This window comes from Arachis duranensis, chromosome 8 (assembly GCF_000817695.3).
Source record: "Arachis duranensis cultivar V14167 chromosome 8, aradu.V14167.gnm2.J7QH, whole genome shotgun sequence".
Taxonomy (NCBI): Eukaryota; Viridiplantae; Streptophyta; class Magnoliopsida; order Fabales; family Fabaceae; genus Arachis; species Arachis duranensis.
The window spans coordinates 12,215,005-12,226,495 of NC_029779.3; the positions used below are offsets into that span (position 1 = coordinate 12,215,005).

The 11,491-nt window shown below is 35.8% G+C and overlaps 2 protein-coding genes and 1 long non-coding RNA gene across 6 annotated transcripts; 2 read left to right on the forward strand and 1 right to left on the reverse strand.

Annotated features, from left to right (window-relative positions):
* The first annotated feature begins 2,040 nt into the window (after positions 1–2,040).
* LOC107460819 (sulfate transporter 1.3) lies at positions 2,041–6,557 on the forward strand. Of its 3 annotated transcripts, none has more exons than XM_052252921.1 (15): positions 2,041–2,083; positions 2,198–2,310; positions 2,463–2,836; positions 2,931–2,979; positions 3,159–3,366; positions 3,467–3,647; positions 3,981–4,046; positions 4,145–4,258; positions 4,364–4,480; positions 4,573–4,699; positions 4,960–5,246; positions 5,335–5,525; positions 5,641–5,726; positions 5,851–5,927; positions 6,060–6,557. In XM_052252921.1, the coding sequence occupies exons 3-15, from the start codon at positions 2,486–2,488 to the stop codon at positions 6,201–6,203; spliced, it is 1,998 nt and encodes a 665-aa protein (XP_052108881.1). In that variant the 5' UTR covers positions 2,041–2,083; positions 2,198–2,310; positions 2,463–2,485; the 3' UTR covers positions 6,204–6,557. The 3 variants fall into 3 exon arrangements, with proteins under 3 accessions (XP_052108881.1, XP_015934715.1, XP_052108882.1); XM_016079229.3 differs by having other exon boundaries at positions 2,059–2,083; positions 2,466–2,836; XM_052252922.1 differs by lacking the exon at positions 2,041–2,083 and having other exon boundaries at positions 2,179–2,310.
* On the reverse strand, positions 4,142–6,169 carry LOC107460820 (uncharacterized). Of its 2 annotated transcripts, XR_008002112.1 has the most exons (3): positions 6,021–6,169; positions 4,512–4,620; positions 4,142–4,279 (listed from the first exon to the last, which is right to left on the reverse strand). It is a non-coding gene; the product is annotated as an uncharacterized LOC107460820 (long non-coding RNA). The 2 variants fall into 2 exon arrangements; XR_001586527.3 differs by having other exon boundaries at positions 4,257–4,620.
* A 1,143-nt stretch (positions 6,558–7,700) lies between the features above and the next one.
* LOC107460761 (uncharacterized) lies at positions 7,701–11,488 on the forward strand. Its single transcript, XM_021128814.2, is given in 9 exon segments — positions 7,701–8,050; positions 8,053–8,247; positions 8,385–8,543; positions 8,884–9,050; positions 9,218–9,277; positions 9,642–9,780; positions 10,033–10,151; positions 10,600–10,830; positions 11,125–11,488. Coding segments are annotated over 9 exon segments (1,584 nt in total). The 5' UTR covers positions 7,701–7,731; the 3' UTR covers positions 11,320–11,488.
* The last annotated feature ends 3 nt before the right edge of the window (positions 11,489–11,491 follow it).

Sequence of the window (11,491 nt, forward strand, 5' to 3'; positions counted from 1 at the left end):
TATATTTATGGTCATGCATTACATTCATCGAACCTGGACAATAATCATATCTATATCACACTGGGATTATTGTTTCTTTTCTTCTTTAATTAATACTATTACTATACTAGCAGTAAAAATTAACTGCCATATTCGAAGCAAATTAAAAAATCAATTCTTTTGAGAAAGACGCACGAGAACCATCCATTGTGGGGGATCGCAAAGCCAAACCTAAAACCCAAAGTGCTGTGAGTGACTCATTATATTGCTTTCTTTCTCTGCCAATCTCTCTCTGCATGCACCTTTTTTCCCCCACTTTTTGGTGCCTTGTTTCATTCTCCGTTTTTGGTAGAGTTGGACTTGCAATGCTCTTTTGATTTTCTGAAATGTTAATTAAAGTGGGATGGATACTCCTATACGTGTTATTGGAATTGAATCCTCCACTATCAATGGCTTGCATCACAACAACACTTGCAACTACCATTGGTGAGGTTGAGGTGAGTAGCTAGTGTCTGTTTCTGTAATTTCACTTTATTCTCATCCCAAATCCCCACACTTAACATTTTTTTTTCTTTTGGAAGTTGACACTTAGTGGTTCATAAAACACATCTCATAAGGGGCCTATTTGAAAAAGTAGTCTTAGTTTATATTTTGATATCTTGTCATGTTCTCAAACAAGGAAACCTTCTTCGTTATATTGTGTTGTTCTCTTTTACTATGCTGAATAGTAATATGTATATGTCTTTCTAAAGTAAGCAGAGCACATGTTGCGGCGCCCCGTTAATCAAAAGTTATGCTACATTATATATATTTAATTGTGGTAATCTCCACTTTGTTCGTTCTTAATTCAACTATAATTAATTAATTAACCCAATACTGATAAGCGTCACATCTCCAACAGTAAGATGACTTGGCTAAGAAATCAAATAGCGTTTTAAATTGGTTAATAGAGTATTAGAGACATGTTAGTTAATATGATCAAATAGGTATTTTAATTAAACTCATTTTGGTTAATTAATTTTATATTGGTGTAGAGACTAAAATGATTCCAATTAACCAATTTGAAATACATATTTAATCATACCGGATTCTTAGTACGGACACTTTAGTGTTCTTTGTCAGTACTCTGTGTTAACAACAATTGAATTAAAGACGAATGGAGATTCGTGATTTGTAAACTCAGGAACTAATTTGATCATTTCCAAAAATTAATAACTGTTTTGATAAACGTTGAAAATTTCAGAGACCAAAGTTAGCATTATCTACTGTTATTAATTATACAAAACTTCTCTTAGCACCTTATAAATTAATTAAATTATTACTATTGGTATTAGTATTGTTGTTGTGATTGTGGTTTAGTGCATAATGCATGAGTTAATTATTATTGACCGTCAACTCACATTAACAATTAGGAAAGAAATTAAAGATAATTATTTTGATTCTCTTGGACAAGCACGGGTTTGTTTGATTTTTTGTGAGGATTATTTCAAAGGAATGGACTTTTAGGTTCTTTGTTTGAATTTTCTTTATGTTTAAAGCATTTGATTCCTTTCTAATATCTCTTTTCTGAGATTGAGATGTTCTATACTAGGATTTAAATTCATCACTATTTTAAAGTTCAATAGAAAGTGATATATATTCAGAGAACTTTTGTATATCAGTGTTTTTCTATGCCATTGGAAATAAGAGGCAAAGACTAAGATTATTACACTTGTTCATTGGGTAAAAAAGCTCACAACTTGGCTTCTCTTAGTAACTGAATTGTCAGCTTATCTTTTTCTCTTGATTCTTTTCCAAGATTATTTTAGTCTTTGTCTTGATCAGTTACACCAAAGCATCATATTCCTCACTAAAAAATAATTGTTTTCCATATAATATATTATTCTGATGGAACTTTTAAACTTAATTAAGTTCTTTTTCTCCCTAAAGTTCATTTTTTAAATATTATTGATTGTCCTCCTATGCATTATTTAATTTTTCTCTAGTCCCTTTTCTTGTGCTCCTTACACAATCTTCTTCCCTCTTAATCTATAAATTCATTATTGTTCTCATAGCTACTACAGTTATTATGGGATTGCTTGATGACCATATGACTTTAGCTTAGGTACTTACAATTCAAAGGGGTTGAAAATTATGCATAAATTATTAACGCGTTGACTGTGACATGCATCATATCTCTGTTCACACATTAATATTTTCATGTTTCTGCTTGTTTCAGCTTGATAACATTGACTTAGACTTATCACAGTCCTTGGAGCTATATTATCCCATAACTTCACAGCTCCTACTCCAGAATCAAAGCTTCCTTCAGCTTACACTTGTTCCATTCAGGTGGGTTAAAAGTTGAAACATTTTAGAACTTTGTATACATTATATTTCATCATCAGGCTGCATCTAAAACTATATAAGAAATGCTTACACATATATGTACCTGGTTGTGTTATGTATTGATAAACTGAATGTAACATAATAACCTTGTATAGGAGGTGAAGGGGCATTATTGTTAATGTCTTCAATGGGTGCTTCAGCTGAAGAGAACCTTGAAACAAAACAGATGGATGAGAGAAGCTTTTCAATATCTTCATCACAAGGCCAACAACAGGCACCACCATATGTGCACAAAGTGGGAATTCCTCCACGACAGAACCTGTTCCAAGAATTCAAGGCCACCATCAAGGAGACATTCTTTGCTGATGATCCTCTAAGATCCTTCAAGGACCAACCGAAATCGCGAAAGTTCGTCCTCGGTATTGAGGCCTTGTTCCCCATACTCAATTGGGGGAGAAGTTATAACCTTAAGAAGTTTAGAGGAGATCTTATATCTGGCCTAACTATTGCGAGTCTTTGCATTCCCCAGGTACTAAATTTTCATACTAAGATCATGAATTTGTGCTTTTCACTTGAAGATATTTTAAGTTCACTTTTTTTAATAATTGACTTGGAAAAAACAGGATATCGGATATGCCAATCTTGCAAAGTTGCAACCACAATATGGACTGTGTAAGTCTCTTAGCTTGTCCAAAGTTATCTAACTCTTAAGTTAACTTAGGAGTTTATAAGTTTAGGTCCTCAAATCGAACTTGAGTCGATTCAACTAAATTGTGAATTCATCTAAACTCTTTGGTTTGATTACCTTGCTTTTTTTGGTTGGACTGAGATTTTTGTGTTGCCCTTTGCAGACTCAAGCTTTGTTCCACCACTAATCTATGCTGTCATGGGTAGCTCCCGTGATATCGCAATAGGACCGGTGGCAGTGGTTTCTCTCTTGTTGGGAACCTCACTTAGTAATGAGATTGATCCTACTACACATCCAGAGGAATATCGGAGACTTGCCTTCACAGCCACTTTCTTTGCTGGGATTACTCAAGCAACACTTGGGATTTTCAGGTATCATATACAAGGGAATTTGTATTTACCTTTGCCAAAGCAAATGAAGATTCCACGGTTTACAACATCATATGATGATGATTTTTTCTCTTGTTTTCAGGTTGGGATTCTTGATTGACTTCCTGTCCCATGCAGCTATTGTTGGTTTTATGGGGGGTGCTGCCATCACCATTGCCCTTCAACAACTTAAGGGCTTTCTTGGGATTAAAACAAAAAATTTCACAAAAAAAACTGATATTGTCAATGTGATGCATTCAGTAGTCTCCACAGCCCATCATGGAGTATGTCTCTCTCTCACTCACGCAGCGCACGCACACACACAAACAATAATATAGGATTATTTATACACATGCCAACGATATATAATAAGATGTACTTATTGTATATTCATAGACTAATCACTGTGTTACCATATAATAGAGTGTTTCTCCTACTAAATAAAGAATATTGAATCACCTAGATGGTGATGGAGTAATAAGGATATACAAGTGAAAAAAATGGGTTATTCTATCTATCACTGCTCCTTATAAATAAGTCCTGCCTAAACAACAATTTCTAATTAGTGTTTTCCTTATGCATGCATGAAACTGATTGATTTATCTAACATCTTGCAGTGGAATTGGGAAACTATACTCATTGGAGCAAGCTTCTTGGGTTTTCTTCTATTTGCCAAATTCATTGTAAAGACATTAAACCTATTAATTTTGGCTGTTTGTTCTTTTAATTCTATAGGTAGGATTGTAATGATCCTCTCATCATTTTCTGTTATGTGGATCAGGGAAAGAAGAATAAAAAGTTCTTCTGGGTGCCAGCAATTGCCCCATTGATATGTGTTATCTTGTCCACTTTTTTTGTATTCATAACACGTGCAGATAAGCATGGAGTAGAAATTGTAAGTAAAATAGATAGAACCCTGTGTTATTCATATGATTGGAGTCAGAATCAAGAATGACTATAAATGCAGCAGAACTAAATATGTGTCTATTTATATGTGAAGGTTAGAGACATTAAAAAAGGGATCAATCCTTCATCTGTTAAAGAAATATATTTCACCGGTGACTACCTTGGGAAAGGTTTTAGAATTGGTGTCATGGCAGGCATGATAGCACTAACTGTAAGTAATAAATCTTGACATTAATGTATACCTCTCTTGAGAAGTTTATATTCCTCCATATTCCAATCAAACCGTTGCATTTCCGCTATCAGGAAGCTGTAGCAATTGGAAGAACATTTGCATCTGTGAAGGACTATCAACTGGATGGAAACAAAGAAATGGTAGCATTAGGAGCTATGAATGTTGTAGGTTCAATGACTTCATGTTATGTTGCAACTGGTAAGCTTGAATTCAACTTCATGAAATAACTAAAGTGATAAATATTATGAGCCAAAGGAAAGAAAAACTAAGTAATAACTATCCACTGTTTGCTTCTACTAATAAATCAAAATAGGGGAGAAATGAGTCTATCACTCTTCACTATTGGCTTTAAGGACTTTGGAATATTAAAGAGAATAAGGATTATAATCATCTTGTGGTATTGTTTTGTGGTACATCATGAAGTGCAAGATTCTAATCTATCTTTCGGTTGCTTTCAGGTTCTTTCTCTAGGTCAGCAGTGAATTTCATGGCTGGTTGTCAAACTGCAGTATCTAATATTGTGATGTCTGTAGTTGTGTTCTTAACCCTGGAATTCATCACTCCCCTTTTCCATTACACTCCAAATGCCATTCTTTCTTCAATCATCATTTCTGCTGTCATCAACCTTGTGGACTATCAGGCAGCTATTTTGATTTGGAAGATTGATAAATTTGATTTTGTTGCTTGCATGGGAGCATTTTTTGGTGTTGTTTTTGCCACTGTTGAGATAGGACTTCTAATTGCTGTGAGTACTAAATATTAATTAATGTATGCTTAGTTATCTTATGCTTTCAAAATGTGAAGTAGTTTCTACTGGCCAATTTTTGTGGCAGGTTTCTATATCCTTTGCAAAGATTCTACTACAAGTTACAAGGCCTAGAACTTGTATTTTGGGGAAGATTCCTAGAACAACTGTGTATAGAAACATCCATCAATACCCAGAAGCTAGTAAGGTTCCAGGTGTACTTATTGTGAGAGTTGATTCTGCAATATATTTCTCCAACTCCAATTATGTCAAAGAAAGGTAGAAGATGTGTTCCTTCTTTGTTTGAAATTGACATATTCTGCATAAAAATTGTTTAATATCCCTCTCCTAATCTACAAAAGGATTTGAAAGTGATGTGATCTCACTCTTGCAGGATACTAAGATGGTTGATGGATGAAGAAGAACAAGGAAAAGGAGACTACCAAACAAGAATCCAGTTTTTGATTGTTGAAATGTCACGTGAGTGTCTCTCTATTCTCTACCTTGGTTTTGTCTGATTTTTATGTCAAGCAAGAACATACTGTTCTGGTTTGTTAGTTTTCTGTAAGTATTAACTAACTTATACTTTGTGTTCTTTGTGCAGCCGTTACTGACATAGACACCAGTGGCATCCATGCCCTTGAAGAGTTACACAGAAGTCTTGAGAAGAGAGATGTTGAGGTACCAAACTATATATTATGGTTGCTATATGAAACAAATGAAATCAACAATAATTCAAGCTGATCATATTATCATGGACAACTAGTATCTTACCAAAAGGAGTTTCTTTAATTTTTCTTTGTTTGGACACAGCTTGTTCTGGCAAATCCTGGCCCAGTGGTGATTGACAAGATTTACACATCAAAGCTTGCAAACATGATTGGTGAGAACAAGATCTTCCTCACAGTTGCAGAGGCAGTTGCATATTGTTCTCCAAAGCTAGCTGAGGACCCATGAAAGAACAATGAACAATGATCTCAATTTTGCATTCAAACAGAGAGAAGAGAAGAGAAGAGAGAGGAAACTGAAATGGGACATGCACAAATGTGAAATGTTAAAAGAGAAGAGAGGCCAATGTGGTTTCTGCTATAGTCAACTATAGGATCAAGAGTGAGGGAGATGGTCCATCACTACTAATAAAAAAAAGGAAATAATAAAGTTGGATGATGATAATGGCCTATCTGATAGTTAGTGCTATATGATATGGATATCCTTATCCTAAAGTGGGCAAATACATATACATGCACACAAGTATAGTATAAGATGTAAAATCATTAAATAACTCTAATAAGCATTAACTCCTTCCCTTCTTTTTGCTTGAGAAACAAAACCATAGGAATCTAACCTAGTTGTCTGTATAATGAGAGGGAAAAGTGTATTTTTTTTTTTTAGTAAGGGAAGCTGTTCATCTCTCACTCTCTGTAATCTCCCTGAAAAGTAATTACTTTCTTTTTCTGTATTATGTATTACTTTTTCTACCATTTGGTGGTTGTGATTCTTGGTGCTAAGGACGTTAAGCATTGGATGCTGGATATGTAAATAATGTTTGGCTCTTGAATGAACCAAGAGGCAAAACAACGCCAGATTCATACATACAATCAAGCAGGCTTAGTAAAAAGCAAAAGAAGAAGAAAAAAAAAAGGTAAAAAGTATGTCTGATGTCAGACTCAGACACTGAATGTACGAAAGTTGTAACAAATCTTTAACCATTTTCTCAATTGATGCATGGTGGTGGTAATAATAATAATATTGTACTATGTAGCTGTTTTAATATTTTATTATTATTATGTTGCCTTTCTTTCTGGTCTTAAAAAATTAAGAGGGGGCCGGGGCTTCAATGGGGGAATGTATGAACACCGGAAAACGTCCAGGTGGTGGGGACTTGGGAATGGTGAATGCAAATGCACATTCAAATAGTAGTTCCAATATTTACTTTTAGATGATTATTTACTACTTTTTGAAGGTCCTTTCATGGAATTATATGTTTCAAGATATACCCAAAAAATTACTACTTAAAAAACATATAAGCATTTCAATACTTCAAACACATTAGTCTTAATGCTTAATCATTAACAAGACAAATGATCTTCCTTTGAAAATTTTCAGTGAAAATTGTGTTTTGACTTTATTATCATTTAATGAGGGGAAAGGAGGAAAACGACTGAAAGCAAAGCTCAAAAGATGTGTCGTTGAAGAAGAAACGAGCCTCTCATTTAATCTTTACTCCTACAGTCTTTACATACAAGAATGTCTTCCTTGACTCCCTGTCATCATCATGTTGATATTTTAAGACTTGATGGTTTTTTCATGCTACTACAAATCTACAATGATGATGATGATGTATCTGGGTCAATATTCAATACAACGAAAATTTCCAAATTGCCTAGATATGGGCCTTAACTATTTCATGGGCCTTATATGGGCCAAGCCTCATTGAGGATCCGGGTGTGAGTACGGACAAATCACAGGAGAATGCAGATAACGAATGTTAAGAGCCTCAGAAAAACCAAACGCAGTGATGGCGCACTTACCCGCCCTCCGGGTTCTCCTTCGCCACATTAACTGCCTCATTCCGCCACCGCGCACATCTATGCCTGCACTCTGTACCATCCGTGCCACGTGTCACTTCCTCCTTCTCTCCCCTAAACCTCGCAAACTCCACGCCACCGCAACTTCCAAAGGTCCAGAGAACCACGCGCTGCTGCTCAACAGAGACGAGCGCGTGGCGAGAAACGTTACTCCAAGCGATGTAGTTGAGAAAGGGAGCACAATCGCGGCGATAGTAACGTCGTTGGGAGGTCCACCTGCCACGTGGTGGAGTACGGAGTCGTTTTGGATTCGGAGGGGAATGTGATCGATGAGGTTTTGGCGGTGCCGATGCTGGCGCCAAAATCTTACACGCGCGAGGACGTTGTTGAGATTCAGTGTCATGGAAGTGAAGTGTGTCTGCGCCGAGTTCTCAGAACTTGCTTGGAAGCTGGAGCTACACTTGCTCAGCCAGGTCTCTCTCTCTCTCCCTCTCTCAACTTTGCTTCTTACTGTGATAGTTAGTTAATTGGAGCAATGCTTGCAATTAATGAATGTTTTTGTTGTCTGAAGTAGAGTTGTGTTCCGAATTTCATTGTTTGTTTTTTTCAGGAGAGTTTACACTTCGTGCGTTTCTAAATGGTCGGTTGGATCTATCACAAGCTGAGAATGTTGGAAGGTTGATTACCGCCAAGTCTGTGGCTGCTGCAGATGCAGCACTGGCCGGAATCCAGGCATGTCTAACTCGAATTTGGTTTGATTTGATTTTGCAATGCAATAAAATGTGTTTGTGATTGTGCATTTTTGTTAGTGTTAGATATTAGATGGAGAAATTCTAAAACTCTCAAGGAGCACCAACTAAATTGTACTCATTCAATTATAGAACGACAGTTGAGGATAGAAATTATCACTTGCTTGGACATTTTTAATATAAAACGTCAGTCTCTTATTATGTAGAGCGTAATCTAGCTGGTGCTGCTTCTTGAGCATGTAATAGTTTCTTTGTTAGATGGGCTTGTGTAATTGCATTTAATGGTTTTGGTATTTATATCTGTTACTTTTGACTGCTGGGGAAGTTATACTGAAATTTAACAATAAAAAAAAAAAACGTAGTGCATTGAGTTGCTCACTGAGATTGAAGCTCGTTTAGATTTTGAGGATGAGATGCCTCCTTTGGATTTGAATATTATTATGGATAAAATTCATAGCATGTCGCAAGATGTTGAGAGTGCATTGGAGGCAGAAAATTATGACAGGCTTCTGCAGTCTGGATTACAGGTATGATCTGAATGACGCCTTTGTATTAGTCCATTGCAAACTGTAATAGTTGCTGAATATTGTTCTCTTTCAATGAAGACAACTTTTCTACGTCCATGTTCATTTGAATTTCATCAAACTGTAATAGTTGCTGAATATTGTTCTCTTTCATTATGGTTTTCTTGTAGATAGCAATTGTTGGCCGTCCAAATGTTGGCAAGTCAAGCCTTCTAAATGCATGGAGCAAAGTAAGTCCTGTCATTTTATCGATGCAATATTAAATAATTTAATTTGATATTTGTTTCATTTATGGAATCTTCGGTCTAGTTATTAACCTTGCAATGAGAGATTGAAAAGTCAAGGCTACTTTGCCACACCTAGGAAGGCTAAATATAATATACTACCATTTCTTTTGAGTTTTCTCATGACTTGAATTTGCTACCAAGATTAACAAGCTTTTGTAAAATTTGTTGGAACACAATTAGCTGATCGCAACTAACGTGAAATGAGTCACGTTTTTTTTCCCTGATAATAACTTGATGATCATCTAACTGTATTATTTAACTTTTTGATTATTTAACTTATTGAGCATGGTGTTCTTGTAGCATGCAGAGTGAGAGGGCAATAGTTACTGAAATTGCTGGAACCACTCGCGATGTGATTGAAGCAAGTGTCAGTGTCAATGGTATCCCTATAACCCTTCTTGATACTGCAGGAATCAGGGACACTGATGATGTTGTGGAAAAGATTGGTGAGGTTTTTTTCCTTTTAGATCAACGCATATTTAAGTTTTTATCTTGCACCACCAAGGAGACTGATTTATGTTATGATTAGTGTATGGATTACTGAAGCACTGGAATAAGTCTTATGTTTGTAAGGGATATCAGTTAGGGATAAGGACTTCGTCTTATGGCAATAAATATTGTGCATGGATGTCGGTATTTTTCTTCTTACTTGAACTCATTTCTCCATGTACTGATATTTATTTCTGTTCCCTTAACAGGTGTAGAGAGATCAGAAGCTGTTGCTAGGGGTGCTGATCTAATTATCATGACTGTGAGTGCTGTTGAAGGGTGGACTTCTGAAGACACCAAACTTCTAGAAAGGATTCAGTCTGCTAAGGTTTTACCCTATAATCCTCTTTCTTCATTTTCTTCGTATCTTGTTCATGATATTTAGTATTTATCTTGATATAGATAGAAATAAAACATTTTTATTTTGGGGAAGAAAGATTTGGATAATGCAAATTTTGGCACAAACATTGGCTAGCATAGAACTAGACAGGTTACCACTTTCTTAATATCGTTTCAGAATTCATATGGAAAACTGGCAAACACCACTTGGCCATCTTATAAATATTGAGTTATTGACACACTCTGATTCTGGGATAAAGGCCCTGAAACATTATAATATTAAATTATACCGGATATCTTTCTTTTGGCATTAAGATTGATATGTGTGATTATTGTCTGTCATTCTGTTTAGAAAGTGAAAGTTGTTTGTTTGTTTTCAGTCTTTACTAAATCTTTTTGGGTTGTTTTCCATCCTATTAAAATCTTTCTTTAATTAGAGTTCAACTGGATCCTTGATCCCAGTAATACTTGCGGTCAACAAGATAGATTGCAATCCACGCGCTGAGACAGATTGGGACAGAGGATGTCAGAGTCATGATATCTTCAGTAAACGCGTGTTTACGTGTGCTGTTACTGGTCAAGGATTACAAGACCTAGAGAGGGCAGTACTAGAGCTTGTGGGACTTGATGCCATTCCTTCTGGGGGTCGCCAATGGACTGTCAATCAGGTACTTTACCATTTTGGTTCTCTCACAACTCCCAAAGTCTTAGCTTTAAATGTCTCTTTTTACCTTTTGCATGGGAGAGTGCTGGGATCATGTATCTATATTTTATTTGAATTGAACTAGAGGTGAAGGTTAAGGATATACCTCTTTTACCAAGTGTTGCATGCACTTTTTTCCAATATTTTTCTACTACGTGACTTTTTCCTAAGACTTGCAAGCACAGACACACATAAAAGAGGGGTAAAGATAGGATGTGATTGCTTTGTTCATTTGTTCTGATATAATTGTATGGTTCAGAGACAATGTGAACAACTTGTTCGGACCAAGGAAGCTCTTGAAAGGTTACAATCGTCAATAAAGGAGGAACTACCATTAGATTTTTGGACAATTGATTTGAGGGATGCTGCATTATCCCTTGGACAGATAAGTGGAGAAGATATATCTGAAGAAGTATTATCAAATATATTTGGGAAGTTCTGTATTGGTAAATAGAAGGCTCACTACATGTACTACATAGAGATGTTTTAAACATATCCCCTCCATTCTGTTATTCTGTATGACTCTATATCAAGTTAAGTTCATCTGGGCCTGTAGCTCCCGGTGTACCCCCATGGCTTCTTTTTATTTTTTAATCATGTTTCCCTTTTTCTTTTTCTTTTTCCGG

Excerpts from the sequence above, each read along its gene's own strand:
- LOC107460819 (XM_052252921.1), top strand. The coding sequence starts at position 2,486 with ATGTCTTCAATGGGTGCTTCAGCTGAAGAGAACCTTGAAACAAAACAG. Across the intron at positions 4,481-4,572 it reads CAGGCATGATAGCACTAACT|GAAGCTGTAGCAATTGGAAG; the intron begins GTAAGTAATAAA and ends TTCCGCTATCAG. Across the intron at positions 5,247-5,334 it reads AGATAGGACTTCTAATTGCT|GTTTCTATATCCTTTGCAAA; the intron begins GTGAGTACTAAA and ends TTTTTGTGGCAG.